Source organism: Gavialis gangeticus, unplaced genomic scaffold (genome assembly GCF_001723915.1).
Source record: "Gavialis gangeticus isolate Ggan-Ray unplaced genomic scaffold, GavGan_comp1, whole genome shotgun sequence".
Classification (NCBI taxonomy): domain Eukaryota; kingdom Metazoa; phylum Chordata; order Crocodylia; family Gavialidae; genus Gavialis; species Gavialis gangeticus.
This window is the reverse complement of record NW_017728964.1, coordinates 8,943,324-8,961,012: the sequence shown is the minus strand read 5'-3', so window position 1 is coordinate 8,961,012 and position 17,689 is coordinate 8,943,324. Positions and strand designations below refer to the sequence as shown.

Here is a 17,689-nt window from a genome sequence, read left to right as displayed (position 1 = left end):
CCCTTGCTGCAACTTGAGACCATTGCTCCTTGTTCTGTCATCTGTCCTCACTGAGAACAATCTAGCTCCATCCTCTTTTGAACCCCCTTTGAGGTAGTTGAAGGCTGCTATTAAGTCCCCTCAGTCTCCTTTTCTCTAAACCAAATAAGCCCAGTTGCCTCAGTCTTTCCTCATAAATCATGTCTCCCAACACCCCTCACCATTTTTGTCGCCCTCCTCTGGATGCTCTTCAATTTGTCTAAATCCTTTCTGTAGTGGGGGGCCCAAAACTGAACACAGTACTGCAGATGTGACCTCACCAGTGCTAAATAGAGGGGAATAATCATTTCCCTTAACCTGCTGGCAGCAGACCTACCAATGCAGCCCAGTATGTGGTTAGCCTTCTTGGCAATGAGGGCACGCTGCTGGTTCATATTCAGTTTATTGTCCACCGTAACCCCCAGGTCCTTTTCTGCGGAGCTGCTGCCCAGGCACTCAGTCCCCAGCCTGCACTGGCACATGGAATTGTTCCATCCAAAGTGCAAGACTTTGCACTTGTCCTTGTTGAACCTCATGAGATTCCTTTTGGCCCAATCCTCCAATTTGTCTAGGTCACTCAATCTGTTAACTTGAATCTGCCAGTTTAGATGTGTTGGTTAATTACGTACATATGTACATAAATATTATATACAAAATTAATCACTCTTTTTCTCTCTGGTGTAAAAGAAATGTGGATAGAATTTTAAAAAACTCCAGTGTTTTAGGAGCAGGAGTCCAAATGAAAATGTCTGGGTCTTGTACTCCTAAGTCATTTAAAAGTTTTTGAAAATTCTGCTTGTTCTTTTCAGATTGTTAGATCTACTTAAGTCAAGGAATTTAAAGCTAATATATTTAATTGTGTTTCTACTTTTAATATTGGATCCCATTAATGAAGCCTACGTTTAGAGATGAATGAATTCTGTTAATAAAAGGGTTTTTTTCCAAGGTAGCAGTGATAATAGTGTGAGGCTTATACTTGGTTTATGTAAGAGGTGAAAAAAAATACACCCCAGGAAAAATATATTTTGCCCATTAAATGACCCACAGTGTGTAAATATTTCAAGTATTGTGTCATTTATATCACCTGTGTCTTTGCATTACCACAAATACTGTAGTTGTCTTTCAAGCTTTTCAAATAAGTATTAAACTATAGTTAAAGAAGATAGTAGTTTTGAATTTGAATTAGAGCTTGACATTCTCCTTAAAACATCTTGTTTTGTAGTGGACTCATCAACTTGCTTTGATTACTATGTTAGTGTGTCAGTATGTGGCATAGTGAGCTAAGTAAAGGGATACTGTCAGTTGATATGTGCAAAACCTAACATAGCACAGCAGTGACCTATATTTTCAAAAAGTTGTCCTGACCCTTTGGCTCTCTGTCGGCAAAACCAGAGTCTTTTCCATACAATATTCTCCCCTCCTGGGCAATCCAGTAAGAGCAAATCCCAGGTGCTAGAATTGTAGCAACCGTAAATTTTTCTTTAAAAAAAAAATTGTGTTTTTTGTATGTCACAATCTCCGAAGAAGTGTATGTTACCATCTCTGTTTCTTGCTTTATTTTTTCACGTTTACCTTTTTTGGTTCTGCTGAGGGCAGAATTTATTGCACTCAATATGTAAACATTTCTGAGGTCTGTTTCCTGACATGAAAGTATCCAAATAAAGAAAAATGTTGCCCACTGACATTCAAGTGCACTGTAGAACAGTCCAACTGCCTACATGTGGCCTGCAAGGGGTTAAGTTGCAGCCCCCAGGCTCTGCTGTCCAGCTGCAACTCTCCAGGCTTTGTCTCCTGCCTACAGCTTGTGTTCTGTGTTTGCTGGGTGACATGGCACAGGGTGCTCAGGGTAAGACTGGGGCCCTGCAGTGGGGCAGGTGCTCAGTATTGTGCAATGGGGGAGGTCATGTTCCATGTTGCATGGTGCAACAAAAGGGGGCATCCATTTGGCATGTGGCCTACGGGCCCATGACCCCCACTGGTATGACCCATAGCTGCTTAGAAGTTGGACAGCTGTGCTATAGAACAGTGGTCTTCAAACTTTTTTGATCGCGTACCCCTATCAGTAAAAAAAAAAATTTTTGAGCACGCACCCCCAATATATGTATATTTATATAAATATAAATAGAAGTTCTGATATTTTCTTCCCGCACCCCAGTGGATCATCTTGTGCACCCCCTGGGGTGCACGCACCCCACTTTGGAGACCACTGCTGTAGAAGCTGAAAAAACAAAAACCTGGGGAAAATGCTATGGTGCAAGCCGATTTTCAGTGCTAGGAGTCCAGTGATACTTTAGCTTCTCAACTACAAAAGTAGCTCTTCAGTTTACCACCTGTGGCTTTTCACAGAAAATTAGTGTAAAAGGGTTTTGCTTTTGTTGTTGTTTTACTACGTGCATTGGGTATGGCTTACCTGCCATCATAAATACTGTAACACGTGCCATCTATGTCTATTAGTTGTGGTACAAGCACAGTAGTTTTCTTTTGAAGTGAACTGTTTGCCACAATTCACCTGGAGGAAGGAGGGCCATGCATTCATTTCAGGGTGCAATTGGATTGATCCCTAATCCCAGCAATCATGCCTCCTGCTATGCCACACACGCTTAGCAGGAGGCGCACTTTTGCGGTTAAAGATCAGATCCCAGTTGTGCTCTTCCTACTTGCCATTGGGGGCTAGGAGGAGCAGTTGAGGGGAGCTTCATTACCCTGGGCTCTTCCTGCACTAGCAGTTTGAAAGCAAGGTGCCTGCAGGTCTGGAACTGACAGCCAGCTGATGTTAGTTCTGGCCAGGGACCACACAGCCTTGAACTGGCCCCAGCCCTGCTGGGGTCCTGCTACACATTCACCAGAAGGGGCCATACAAACCAGCGGTAAAAGTCTTATACATTATTTCTATTATGTTATTGTTTCACATAAAACTAAGCAATGCTAAAACAGGGCAGTTATGATAATTCTGTCACGTACTTTAGATGAAACTGATTTTAAATAAGTAAGAATCAATAAAAACTGTTACTTGTGCCTTATTGTTGTTACATTTTTGCAACCCCACAATTGCATCCTGTCCCAGAAATATGGCAACAGTAGTTTTCTTTAGCAGGCTAAACACAAACATCTGGTGCAAATCTGATGCAGGATCTATCTCTGAAAAATTTCAGATAGGAGAGCCAAATGAGTATCCCAAATTTTGGGTTTTATAAATTCCAAATACAATGGACGTCGCAATCAGCAAAGCTTTCATGTACATAGCCTAACAAAACAATTGATCCTTCTTTGCTCTTTGAAGAGGAGTGTCTGGAACTTCATTTGACAGGATTCTTCCTGCAGTGATTGTAATTCTTACAGCTGAGTTATAAATCTTGTTTTCTAAGCATTTATAATCTGACAGAGTCTTGACTACAGTCTAGGAGCTCTAGTGGGTTTTCCTGTAATAAGAGCTTTTTGATTAGAAGTAATGTGGTGATATACTGTATAACAAAATAGTAGGATCCTGTTTTTGTGTTCCACAGTGCTGCAAATTCCTGCCCATCTAGCCCCCGTGGTGCAGGCTCTTCAGGGTACAAAATGAGTCGTGTAATACCATCTGACCTACATTTAATGGCTGACAATTCACAGTCAGAAAATGACAAGGAAGCATCGGGTGGAGATAGCCCAAAGGTAAATGTTGCTTGGAATTGAATCACAAAATAAAGCCTTAAGCCAAACGTAACATTGTTGGAAATCTGTTGGCCAAAGTACATGGACCCAGATATGATTTGGCACTTAGTAATTGAAAACCAATTTTGGAGTCAGAGCCCTTTTGTAATTAGATGCGTCGTGTGTGTTGATTTTCTTTTGATATAAACCTACATTGAAATTTTTGTATCCGTTATGCATACCCATTTTTAGGTGTTAGCAGAGTCGGACTTACTTAAATCTGGTGTTAGTTTCTCATGGTTTCCAGTGTTATCTTAAATTTTCCTAATTGGAAGTCTGTTTTAGTTCATTCTTTTTGAGATTTTCACCAAAAAGTGTTGAAAAATTAAATTAATTGCATTTTGTGAATTTAGTAAAGGTTTATACAATTGTTAAGTTCACTGGTGCATATGGTTTGTTTTTGTTTTTTATAGGATGACTCAAAGCCACCTTATTCCTATGCACAACTAATAGTACAAGCAATTACAATGGCACCTGATAAGCAGCTTACACTAAATGGAATTTATACGCACATAACTAAAAATTATCCATACTACAGAACAGCAGACAAGGGCTGGCAGGTAAATCTGATTTTGTATGTGTGTGGGGCTTTTGTGGTGGTTGATTTTAAGCTGTGAATAAAAATTCCAATGTAGCCAACAGGCATATCAGCCAGTATACCAAGGTAACTTGTTTTGTTTATATTGGTTATATCTAATGAACCTGACAAGCCTTCCAAAGGTGTTGGGGTGACTTGAATGGGTTATAAAAGTGTGTGAAGATACAGAAGCATCTCTGACTCTACAAGGTGAAATGCACCTTCAGTTTTTCAACAAGGTTATTCCATGTAACTCCAGTAGGAGGACGATAATGGTTTTCCATGGGATAAAAATACTATAATCACTGGTAGGATAAAAATACTATAATCAGTGGTTTAAGGTGTATTTGCACCACAAGAAAATTGTATTCTGTTTGAATTACTACGTATGTAATACTACCTCAGCAAACCAAAATGAGATCCCTAATTATCTGAATCCAAGCCTGTTGAAAGTTGTGGCCTTGATCATGTGACACTGTTACAGGTACACACAGTTTGCTTGAATTTGTCTTGCCTCATTTTTATTTTTGGATGTGTGCAAATTAAACGCCATTTGCCAATTCGCTCTCTCTAACTATATTAAATCTTAACAAGCTAAGCCATCAATTGCTTCAAAACTTAAGATTTCTTCTTCTTTTTTTTTAAAGCAGATTTTGACCGCAGCCCGCTACTGGATGATCAAATGTTTAGCCCAATTCCGTATGTTTTTCCTAAGCATGCAGAGGTACAAATTCAGTGCCTCTGCTGTTACTTTTAGTTTTACCAAGGGAGGGTAGAGAGCAATTAGCAAAACCGGTCAGTTCGTAGTTGCTATTCAGGATCCTGTGGGCAACACTGCAACTACAATGTCATTCAGGTCATATCGGTTTCGCTGTGCTGCTGCTTAGCAGAGTTATGATCTGCAGTCGAAACAGACACTGAAGTTATTTACAGGGCAACTGAGAGAGATGGGGGAGGGTTAAGTAACAAAGAACTACTTTCTACTTACCATGCAACTAGTAAGTTAAAGAATATGCTCCTTCACCTTTGCAGCAGTAAAGGGGAATTGACATTTCAGATTTATCACAGAACTACTAGCCCTAGAGGCTATATAAAAATAGTACACTCTTCTTATTCCCAGTAGCTGAAAATATCGGACTTCTGGGCTTCTCACCAGGGATTCCACTGCCTGAGGCCTTCCCCTTTCTCAACTTTGGCTCTGGGTAGTCTGTGTTCAGTAAACTGCTCAAGCTGTATGCGTACATTTTTTCTCTTTCATGTAATATGGTCTTCTGCTTGCATACCGTATATATATGTAGATTCTATATATATGTAGATTCTACCCTGGCAGTAGAAGCTAGTGTTAAAATATTTTTGCGTACCGTTTATTTTTAACATAATCCTTAAATTTTACTTATCTGGTCTATATATTGCATTTTTTTCCCAGAAAATCTGGTTGATTGATACAGCATAATGTGTTCATCTGTAATCTGCATTATGGTTTGTAGTATAAAAATCAAGCATTTAAATGTGTAATACTTTGCAGAAATAAAATTGCAGACACAGGATGCATCTTCATTTCAGAGAATTGATAAAAAGTTCACCCTTATTCATAAAAAGAAATAGGAAGGTATAAAATGAAGTAGCTGTGTAGGTATTTTGTTTGGTAGTCATGTAGAATATTACTATGATGCTAGGTAGCTTATCTCATTTTTTCATTCAACTTCCAAGTTTCAGGCATTTGATCGCAGTTTTAGAAATGTAGGTGTTTAAGATTAAATATGTTTATCTACAATCTCACAAATATTTGATTCTTTCTATTATATAAAAGCCTGTTTTGTTGAGGATTCATCACAGTGAATTCATTCTGGGGGTTACTTTGCATCCAGGTTAGAAGTGTTGGATTTAGTCTTCTCTTCGAGCAGATGGAGATGTAAATACAACTGTGATAAACTTAAAGTCTTGGCACCTTCTGGCCATTCTGTTTCAGTCTTTGGCAAGGGAAACAACTTCTGGTTGCATCAGATTGCACTGAAGAAACCGTACAAGGGTATCATTGCTTTAAGTTCTCCAGACCTGCTGCTAAGGTCATGACTGAGGTGTTTAAAAGGCTGAACTGACATTGGATTGGCAGTTAATTTGGAGGGTTTGGAAGAGTTTTGATTTTAAAAGTTAAATTTTCCCTGCCAGCTGTTTGTGTTAACGTTCAGCATATCAGAGGTACTGTTAGTGTGTAGTCCTATTTGTTTTTTCTGCCTCGGTAATCAAAATCAGAAAGATCGAGATATGATGCGTCTCTATAGGGGATGCATGAAACCAAGGACAGACTTGGTTCTGTTAGCTTCAAAACTGGCTGTTTCATGCATCTCTATCCAAGTGGAAGTTCAGTTTACTTTGTGCCATTGCAAATTGGGGATATGGTAAGGGTGCAGTCTGTAACATAATCTGAAGATCTTTGTTTATATTGGAGAACTATATTAGAAGTCATTGTCATTTAGTGTTTTTCCTTAGTTCACTAAATCCTTTGATTTATTTAATGAGAGTATCAAATGATGGGTATCTTTCCCTGGACTGGGGAAGAATAATTTGGAATTGAGAAGTTGCTAAGAGCATTCTCCCCATTTTTGTCCTCTGATGACGAATGGTAACTCCCAAGTATATAGCTGCATTTATAATTTCTCCAACCTAACATTTGCTTTTCTTACTATGGAATAGTAAATAGCATATTGTGCCAGATCTGTATCAGAATCAGTATACAGTATGTTTTAGAAGCCCAATGGGAACAGCCTGACCTTTTTTCCCTTTGAGAAGCAGGATGCGTGAGCACCAGTAGTTCTTTGTTATTTGCTGCTTTTATACCCAGACAACTGTTTAAAAAAAGTTTTAAAAAATAATAATAAAAAAATGTAAAGCTCTGTTGTGGTTACCATCCTTCTCACTAGAGGACTGAAATGGAATTCCCTTAGTAGCTCATTAATATTGTTCTTTAATTGTTATGAGAGGTCTAAGCAGTACTTAAGATTCCTTTTTTCAGGTTCAGCACAACTGTCTCTGTAGCCCTCCTTAATTCCTACTATCTTTAGAGAATCAGAGACCTGAACCCTGAGTCTCCTGTATTACAGACTACTGCACTTGGCCACACTCTGATTTCAGATGTATGAATTCTACATATTTTTCTTATGTTCCATAGAATTCAATACGCCACAATCTCTCTCTGAATCGTTATTTCATCAAAGTACCACGTTCCCAGGAAGAACCAGGCAAAGGCTCGTTCTGGAGGATAGATCCTGCCTCTGAAAGCAAATTAATAGAGCAGGCTTTTAGGAAAAGGCGGCCTAGGGGAGTACCTTGCTTTAGAACCCCTCTGGGACCACTCTCTTCTAGGTAAGGAAAAACAGATGAACCGAAAGACTATGGCTGTTACTTAACCTTCAGGCTGTTACAAACTTGAGAGCTTTGTTTACAAGTTTAATTATTTAATATAAAATTTGGTGTGGTTGAATTCTGTGAAATTCACTAGTTAGGCTGCTCCCATGCAGTGGGCCTGTTTTTATTGCTTGATTTAGTGTTAATGAACTGACTCAATTTAGATAAGTAATTGGCAGCTTGTTAATGTATGGAGATATTTCTGTACTGCAGTGTTACAAAATTAAAATGGTAATTATTACTAACTTTTATCCACTTTCATTTAAAACTGTTTATAGAGAAAATACCAAATCTCAGCTGACAGTTTTATATTAAGGTGCAGGTGACAAATGTGTTTAGTTGGGTAATATTAACCAATATTCTTAATGGTGAAATAATATATAGATTTAGTGATCTTGCTCTGTAAAGATTATGTCCCTTTCTGCTTTTGTTGGCTTCTTTTGAATTAACCTTTAAACAGCTGATCATCATTCTGCCCCTCCAGAACAAACATTTGTACTGTTGCATGGATTGCTTAGAAACTTCACATAAGAAAATGCCCAAATGTTCAATTCCATAGCATCAAAATAATATATGGTGGTATTGATTTGGCAGAAGGCAAAAGGTGCCCTCTCATGGACAGTACATATATTACAGTATTTTAGAGGTGAGGTCACTCATCGTTTAGTTATTAACATAAAACACACCAGCTGCTGCTTTCATTTTTAAATACAGAAGTGCCCCAGCTTCTCCTAATCATTCTGGAGTGTTATCTGCACACTCCAGTGGAGTACAGACCCCAGAAAGCCTGTCAAGGGAAGGATCTCCAGTCCCAATGGAACCTGAACCTAGTGCTATCCAGCCAAAATTAGCAGTAATACAAGAAGCACGGTTTGCACAGAGTGCCCCAGGTGAGAAATCTAGAAAGAATATTTTTTGTGGGGGGGGGGAATGTTTTTTTTTTTTTCCTTTTTTGAGCAAAATTCTCACACCTAACCAAGAAAGCAGTTCATATTTTCAGACAGATAACCTATTAAAATGTAAGGCAATGCAGGGACAAATGCATAAATATGTGTAAATATTTCCTGAAAATGTATCAGATGTATTAGCCATTTTCTTTCTGTTATACACGTTTTGTTCCAGCATAGTTATACATTGTGTGGGTAAGCGGAGGCAGTAGTTCCTTCTGAGGTATGAAAGTGTAGGGTCTTATCGTTGTCATGACTCACTCTGGAAAATTACTTTAAGTTTTATTGAGTAATGGTTGTCTTCACAGGTAGAGCAGAAATATGCATAAAAAAGTCCATTAGGGATGAACTGGTGAAAACTAATGCAATCTGGATCATGGGTTCATGTGCTCAGTAAATACTTTGCTTAAGGATAGTAAATCTGCAGTCATTTCACCCTTGTTCTAGTGGGGGAGTGGAGTGGAAGAGAATCAGAATGAGAGAGTTGTTGAATCTTAAAGGTTTTTCTGCCACTGCATTTAGCTGCGTGCATGTGGTGTTAAGAATTGTGTTGATAGTTTTCTTGTGTTCTAGTTACTCATTTGCCTAATGATGACATGTCTTCTTCTTACAGCAAGTTGAAGACCCCTGTAAATGTTAGGTTTTATGTAAAGATACCTTGAGTTAGCAATAGCAGTTGGACCCTCAGAACCCTGCAAGCTAAGGCCAGGTCTCCATTACAGGTTCTGCCACCCAAAATGTTTACATGGCTTAATACTGTGAAGTGCCATAACAGTCTCTTATTATCCAGTTTTAGCTTTTTTATCATCATAGTAACTAGTAAAGGATACACACAGGATTTTTTAATGTTATGAGGCTTCAGTGTCTGTTGAGATTTAAGAGGATGATTGGCTGAGAAAATACTTGATTCAAGGTGCCAGTCTAATTTTTCTACTTTTCTCAATAGGATCACCTCTATCTAGCCAACCAGTTTTAATTACTGTACAACGGCAGCTACCACAAACTATTAAACCTGTCACCTATACTGTTGCAACTCCTGTGACAACATCAACATCCCAGCAGCCTGTAGTTCAAACCGTTCATGTTGTTCACCAGATACCAGCTGTGTCTGTCACGAATGTGACTGGATTAGCACCAGCAAACACTTATACTGTAGCTGGACAGGCAGTGGTCACACAAGCTGCAATGGTAACCCAGCCTAAGGTAGAACCTCAAGAGAATGGAGACCACAAAGAAGTAAAAGGTAAGAATTAGCTGAGCTTGGTTAGTCTTCTGTGAATACATATAATTGTTTAATAGCCTTTAAAAAATCTTCATAGATGCAGCGAAGAAAACCAAAAAAATTAGCTAAAATGAGAACTTTTGCCTTTTCAGCTATTTGAGGTTATTAATAACACATTGAAGACTAAAATAACTTAATCACTTCATGTTTTGTGTTAAGGTTTCTTGACTTACCGTTACATTTTAAATCATTTTTTGTTGTTTTGCAGTTAAAGTGGAACCTATCCCTGCTATTAGCCATGCTACAATAGGAGCTGCTAGCCGCATCATTCAGACATCTCAGACCACGCCCTTACAGACAGTTACTATAGTGCAACAGGCACCACTAGGTCAACACCAGCTACCAATAAAAACTGTAACACAGAATGGAACACACATAGTACCTATCACCACAGCGATACAAGGGCAAGGCAACACTGGTAAGCATTTCATCATTATTTCCTGTAGACAAACTTTTCTGGTGTCAGAGCTGGCTTCAGATTATTCAGATAAGTATTAGACTTTTCAGAACAGCCATTGTTAAATCTTACTTAATTCCTTTCTCAGACCTTTGCACTCCTACAAAAAGCTGCTAAAGTTGCAGAGACGGCAACCTGCAGCCTTGTATCTTTGGTTGACGGTTGGCATCTTTGTTCATTAGTTGGAATCATTTAAAGGACAGCATCAAGGATGACAAGCCCCAAATCAAACACAGTCTAAACATCACTTCTTAATGTTTTTGTAGCTCTTGAAAACTTACCACCTCTTTTTTGTGGGAACTGACACAATTAAAATGGCAAGCGCGTCTTTGTGCAAATTAGAGATCAAACAAAATGCAGGACTTGTTTGTGGAGCATACACACCTTTTTCCCAAAAATCAGCTGCTGGAAATTCAGGTGCACATTTCAGGCAAGGAAATATGGTAACAGTTTCTGCTCCACATGCCTCTGGTGGGGAAAGAGAAAATGAATGTTGCAAGTGCTGCAAAAGGGGGCTCCCTAGCTGCTAGCAATGGACACTTTCTTTTTTACCCAGCAGTGGCTTATGTGGTTAACAGAGGAGCCACAATATTTCTCTGCCCTGCCTGCCTCCCAGCCTTCCCATTAAAGCTGCCTGTATTTTTCCCAGGGAAAATACCATACTTATGAGGTTTTTTAAGGAAAACTTTTTTCCTTCGTTCTTTCAAAAACAAGGCATGCTCTTAATCAGGAGCATGTTGTATGCAAGAGAATGCAGATTTTCTTCTTTCGTTTTCTCACAGGTTTAGGCAGAAACAATTTTAAAATCTGCAAGAATTTCAGAGGGTTGTTTTGAATAGTACTTGTCTGTGTGCCTTAAATACCATCAATCCGCTCAGTTCTTGAGTAAGCAGCCTGATTGGGCGGCAGAACAAATGTGTGTCTGTCATGTGTCCAGATTTTGGTATGGTTTGCAAGTAAATCTAATTCTCACTACCCATTTCCTTTTAAGCTAAGGAGACCTTGCACCCTTTTTTGAAACACCAATTTGTCAGAGATGGATAAAAATGATATTTAAAATGATCAGAAATACGTTTGTAATCATTAAAGTCCCAGACTTTTGTTTTTTAGTTGCTTGCAAGGTACTCAACATTCAAGGTATAATACAGTATTATTTTCTATGCCATCCTCCTATATCCTAATATTTAAAAACTGGGTTTTTTTATTACTACTGCATATTGAAGATTTTGAGTTCACTGTCCTTTTTCAGTCGTATTAGGATGCTAAAATGTTCAGATTATTCTGTCCAGTGTGCATCATTTTCAGTCATGTTGGTGTTGCCCATTTGGTAGGCTTTGAGGCCCATGTAAAATAACTGCTCTCCCTTTCTAAATATTGTCATTTGCAAATTTTTGCTACTTCCAGTGTTCCCTTTTGAAAATGGGATTTAGAATTCTGATTTCTTCTGATTTTTGATGCAACTCCAAAGTAGCTTCTTCTTGTGCTTTCTGAAGCTAACAGTTTCAAGAAAGCAGTCACTGAACTAACTACCTGCTGATAAGCTGGTTTAGAGAAGTAGTTCTAGTTGCCTGTTATTCCACTTGCTTGGAATAAGTTAAGCTCTCCACAGGAGGCTTCATATAGGAACCGTTGTTGTCTTCAGGCAAGACTCAGACTGTTCGATGAAGAATACCCAGTGTGTGTGGGAATCTAGTCTTAAGTAGTCTACTTGTTAGTCTATGCCTGAATATGTTATGCAAAATCCCTCTTAATAGAAGCAGTCTTTGTAGTTGAAATCTTAAGCTAGTTTTCCATTTATAGATCCAGTTTTTCACATATTCTTTGTGCAGAACTTCACCAGAATGAAACAAGTCAGCATGACATTTCATAAATGTTTTTGATAAAGGAAGAAGTGGAAATTTTGTCAAAAGTCAATTAAAATGCATTTAAAACCCAAGTTTCATATTTTTGAAAAGTTCACCATTCCTTTCTTTCATTTAGACTCAGAATTTGATTAAATATGTTATCATTGGCAAGGAAAGTTAATTACTAACTTTTTGATGATTGTAAGAAGCTTAGGCAGATATCTTAGTGATGTGGGTATAGTCTCTCACTATTTATATTGTCCCTAGGATACCCATTAACTTAACAAACCCAGTAGTGCTCTCTACAGGTCCTGGAATTTTGCAAAGAACTCTGTCATGGGAATACATAGCCTGGAGTAGTAACGCAACAATGTAAGGAGTATTTGCATCACATGAATACTTCACAAATTACAGGGCCTGTTCAGCTGCAAAAACAGTTGTCAGAGCAATTCTTTTAAATGCTCAGTAAGTAGAGGTGCACTAATGCATTGGTCCCATATTGGATCAGCACTGATACAGGAAAAATTGAGGGTATCAGCAATCAGCTTTTTTGCCTCGTGGCCTGTAACGTGGTGATAAATGCCCTGTGCATGTGCGCGGCCCCAGCTGGTGTGTAGCCCAGTGGCTTAGAGAGCAACATTGGCTGGTAAGTCTGGTGTGGGGGGAGAGAGGTGGGGCAGATGGAGGCCCCCATGATGAGGGAGGAAGTGAGGCTGGGGCAGGCACTGCTCAGCTAGAGCAGGGCAGGACATGGGACGGAGCCACGAGCGGCTCATCTGGGGGGCAGCTTCTGACAATGCACGCAGCCTGGGAGGGCATGGGGGTTGTGTCTCCTCAGATCTGCATGGGGCAGGGTGGGCTGCCGCTGTGCTGGGCTCTTCCCGGCAGGGGGGCTGTGCCAAGCTGCACTTGGGATGGGCAGTGGTGGCACTGGGAGTGGGGCTATGGGGGGGGCTATGGTAAATTTTGGGGTGGCTGCAGCCCCCCCGTAGCTCCCTCCTGGTGTCGCCACTACCCACCCCGAGCAAAGCCTGGCCCAGCCCTGGCCAGGGAGAACCTAGTCCTGCCCCAGCCCACCCTCACCCCACACGCAGAACCAGGAGCACCCCTCCCCCCGTGCCCTCCCGGGGTGCGTGCAGTGGCAAAAGCTGCCACCCCCTCCCTGCAGTCTCCGGATAAGACTCGTAGCTCTGTCCTGTGCCCCGCCCCAGCTGTGTAGCACCTGCCCCGACCCCACTCCGTCCTTCACCACAGGAACCTCAATCTGCCTCCCCCCATCCCTTCCCCTGCAACAGACTTACCAGCCCACCGCTGGTCTCTAAGCTCCCCGGCTGCATATCAGATTGGTATTGACCGTTATGGCTCCTTAACAATTGGCTATCAGCATCAGCCCAAAAAATCTCTTATCAGTGCACCCCTATCAAGAGGAAAACAAAAAGAACATTTTAAGTGGAAGTCAAGGTTGTAAATATATATCTGATAGGGGGAGAAACCCCAGGCAGTTTGAAAGACAGAAAATAAAACGTAACGGCTGTTTTTTAATATTTTATCCTCGTAGCCAAAAAATAGCATTTTCAGATCTTAACATATCTGCCCATAGATCTTTATTGCCTTTCATTTCATTGGCATTTCAGCATAGGATTCAAATTGGAGGCGGGGGGGGGGGGGAAATTAAATCTACCATTTCTGTTTATAATAAAATTATACAAGTAGACTTGCCTTACTCTAATTTTCAGTGTAGATTTGAAACTGTAGCACTCCTATACAGCCATACACTTACTCTGACCCGTTACACCAAGTTGCAGCAAGTGCTCATTCTATTAAAAAGACTCCCTAATATACAACATACTAACTCTCCTTACTTTTCACATGCTAATAGCTAACAGGGATGCAAAACAGTGTCTTGTACATGGAGAGCACAGTAGTTAGGTACCTGAGTAGTAGTAAGGATGATTTGTGGAGCATTAACTTCCCATTTCCTAGTTTTTAAACAGGTTGTTAATAACTAGTGGTAACTTTTCTTCTGATGTAATTATTTCTTTGCTGCCTATTCAGAGCACTATTGATTGGGAGCTACTGATGATTCTGACTTGAAATTGAATGACTTCATGTGCCAAAAAATACAGACAGACAAGAGCACAGGATTTTGTACCAGGAATGCAGCCTTAACTGGGAAGATAAGTGTAAAGATTGTTTGCTGGCCACATAAAATAATTGCAAACAAGCATTCTCTTCCATAACCAGTTTAGAATAATCTACGTTCTCCATAGGAGACTTCATATATGACCTGTTAGAAGTTAAGAATAGGTTAATTTTAAGTTTCCTAAAGGGTGACTAAAATCAATGAAAATCGATACAAAGCACCTCTTAGAACAAACAAGAGGCTGTTCACACTCTGAAATAGTTTTTATAAATGCTTTAGTTCACAAACCACATGGTGATAGCCTTATCCCTGCTTCATTTTCATTTTCATTTTCCAACATATACTGCTTTTATTTTCTAGCTTCCTTTTCAGGGTGATACTGGAGTTCTTTTTCTTTTGTGTAGTAGTTCATGCTGGGTGCTGGGTTTTTTTGGTGCAGGAAGCGCACTGTGCAGTTATTCTTTGGTCATTTTGGTGACCAAATAATTGTTTTATCCTTCTCCTTCCCAAAGGGTATGTCACTTGGTGCAGTTTCTTGATAACTGGCACTTTCTAGCACAACACCAGTACAGTATGTGAGCTATTTTACAGAAATGTATATTTATCATCTCTTCATAATGTCATTGTTCATGTGAAGTAGGTGTTTAAGTGTGTCACAGCTGCAGCTGTGTGTACTGATTGTGGGGCTCTTGGCGTAATTTTGTATGAACATTATAGTACTAGGACTAGGGGCGGTTTTCTCCTTCCCCCTAAATACAAAGGAGTAGGAGGATAACTGTTCTGGGAGAGTGTACAGTCTCTTGGGACATGAGCTCCACTCTACTCACAGGACCACAAATGTACTTTGTATGTGTATTATATTCCAGCAGAAAAATCCAGGTATTGTGCAACAGAGCTGTTCTAAATACAGATGCCACCAAACGCAGTGATGCAACTAGGAAATCCTGAATTATGTCAGATGAAGTGCACAGCAGCTAATAAGACACGTGGAGGGACCCCAGCCCCTTTCAACACTCAGGCATCATCCAGCAAATTCACCAATAAAGTTATACTGGCCAAGTAGCTTTCAGCCCATGCTAGCCTGTGCTAGGAGCTGAGTAGCCTTACCTTTGGGGGCAACGTAAAAGTGACATAAAACTGCATTCCCCTTCTCCCTTACTACTTGCTAAGTGCAGGTCAGAGAGTTGGGTCCTGTACTCTTGAACATGGAAGTAGACACTGTTTGGTCTGAGAGCAGTGGAGCTCCTACATGTTTTCCCAATAATGTGCCTGTGTGGTGCACTCCAAGAAGAGATGATAATTTATGTATTACTTAGTGTTCTGTCAGATCTCTTTTATTCATTGCCTGGCTCTGTGCATTGCGTATGCCCTTCAAATCCTGTACTTGATACCAGATTAATTTTTTCATGGGCTTCAGTGGAAGGATGACTTTGTCTCCTTTCCAGAGCCTCACTCCAGTTCTGGATGTGTTGCATGCTGTTCTGGCTCACTGCTTTGCTTCGGTGCAGCTTGGTCAGCTCACTTCCTCCTCACTGTCTAGGTGACAGTAGGAGGAGCTGTGAGAGTAGAGAGCAGAAACTCTCCCAGCTCTCGGTTCTGGTGCTAGGATGACCTGTGATTGTAAGAGAGGCGCCGTTAACAGTTGTCTGCTTAACAGGGGGGCTGTCGCATATTCACCTGCTGGAAAGTCTGGTGCATATGCAGTGTGGCCCATGTAAAAGGAATGGGACACACCCAGTGCAGACAGGCTGAAAAACATAGCTGCCAAATTCAAACAAGGCTTTGTTGAGCAAGTGCGAGCTGAGAATTTTCAGTCTCGCAACTTGGCCACACTTTCCAGGGATGCTAGAAGGCATATCCCTGACACCAGGGCTACCCAAGATCCTTTCCCAAAGCTTGGGGGCACTAGAGTTCATCATGGTCAGACGCATTTTAACATGGGCAAAACAACCTCCCCCCTACCCCCAGCTTTGTTGTGGGATATAGCAGAACCACATTTGCGGAAGTTTTCCAATAATAATTGAGCCTCTGGCAAATGCCTGCATGGAAAAAATTGTCAGAATAATTGTTGGCAGAGGGGAAATGTGGCTCTGGTTAAATCTTTCAAACCAGGGTCCAGGAGACCTGAATTCACTTCCCAGCCCTGCCACAGGCTCTTGGTGTCATTTTGGGCTAGGTCACTTAATCTGTCTGGCTTTGGTTTTCCATCTGCCAAATAGAGAGTTTCTTTCCTTTACTGTATCTTTTTTTATTAAATCTATAAGACTTTATTTTATCAATTTAAATATAAGCTCCTTGGGGCAGGAATTGTCATCTTTGGACAAAGACAATAAACTCTTAATTTCATTTAGCCCCCTGTACTGTGGTAAAACGATAAAGGAATCCATTGCAGTTAATTACAGGGCAGATTCAGCTCTTTTATTGTCTTGTCTGTTTCAAATGGGTTTGGACTCTGAACTTTTTTGTCGGTCTTTCTACAGCTACTGCAAGTCCTTTGCATATGTTAGCAACCCATGCATCAGCATCGGCGTCTCTTCCAACAAAACGCCAGAATGGAGACCAGTCGGAACAGCAAGAACTTAAACGTATCAAAACAGAGGATGGAGAAAGCATAGTCATAGCTGTTAATGTGGACACCCCATCTGTTGCAGTGAGTGATCAAGGCAGCCAGAACTAGAAACTTTAGAGGAGTTTGCTTTTTTTTAAAAAAATAAGCTCCACGGTGCCAAAAGGAGACACTTAAATATAACACCTAAAATATTGGAACACGTTCTCACGCAGTGGGGAAAGGGCCCTGTGATCAGACTTCAACTTTCAGCACTGAAAAAACAACACAGGTGGCCTTAAAACTCAGTAATTTAAAAAAAAAAAAGTCAAACTGCAAAGCGTCTTGTTCCAGAGGCTGTGATCCCTCTCCTCCCCACTCCCTACTGAACTAACTGTGTACGCTGAGACATACAGTGTTGGGGAGGGCTGCAGCTTTAAAAAATCTTTATTGGATTATTTTAAGGACTGAGTATCTCAGTGTAACGGCAGCATGATAAGCGCTTAGTGTGAACTGGTTTCAAACGATTGTATATTCCTTAAAGGGAACAAGTTAAGGGATGAAATAATGAAAGAGACAATCAGAGAAGCTTATGATGGGTCTGAATGAATTTAAGTCACCAGGCCCTAAAGAACTTCATCCCAAGATACTGAAGAAACTGGAAGAGATCTCAGAATTTGCCAATGATATTCATGCAGTCATGGGAGACAAATCAGGTACCAGTGAACTGGAAAAGGGCCACATAGTGCCCCTCATTAAAAAATTAAAAGGGAGGACCCAG

The 17,689-nt window shown here is 40.4% G+C and overlaps 1 protein-coding gene across 2 annotated transcripts in view; it reads left to right on the top strand.

Moving 5' to 3' along the window:
- Positions 1-17,064, top strand: part of FOXK2 (forkhead box K2) — a 111,605-nt gene extending 94,541 nt beyond the window's left edge. Inside the window, exons 5-11 of one of the 2 annotated variants that reach the window (XM_019502596.1) lie at positions 3,522-3,669; positions 4,122-4,268; positions 7,455-7,648; positions 8,405-8,580; positions 9,584-9,880; positions 10,128-10,337; positions 16,844-17,064. In XM_019502596.1, the coding sequence (XP_019358141.1) occupies positions 3,522-3,669; positions 4,122-4,268; positions 7,455-7,648; positions 8,405-8,580; positions 9,584-9,880; positions 10,128-10,337; positions 16,844-17,040 (1,369 nt within the window). In that variant the 3' untranslated portion in view covers positions 17,041-17,064. Of the gene's footprint in view, positions 1-3,521; positions 3,670-4,121; positions 4,269-7,454; positions 7,649-8,404; positions 8,581-9,583; positions 9,881-10,127; positions 10,338-14,275; positions 14,410-16,843 lie in introns of those variants that run through there. The other variant, XM_019502604.1, reaches the window with a different exon arrangement.
- The last annotated feature ends 625 nt before the right edge of the window (positions 17,065-17,689 follow it).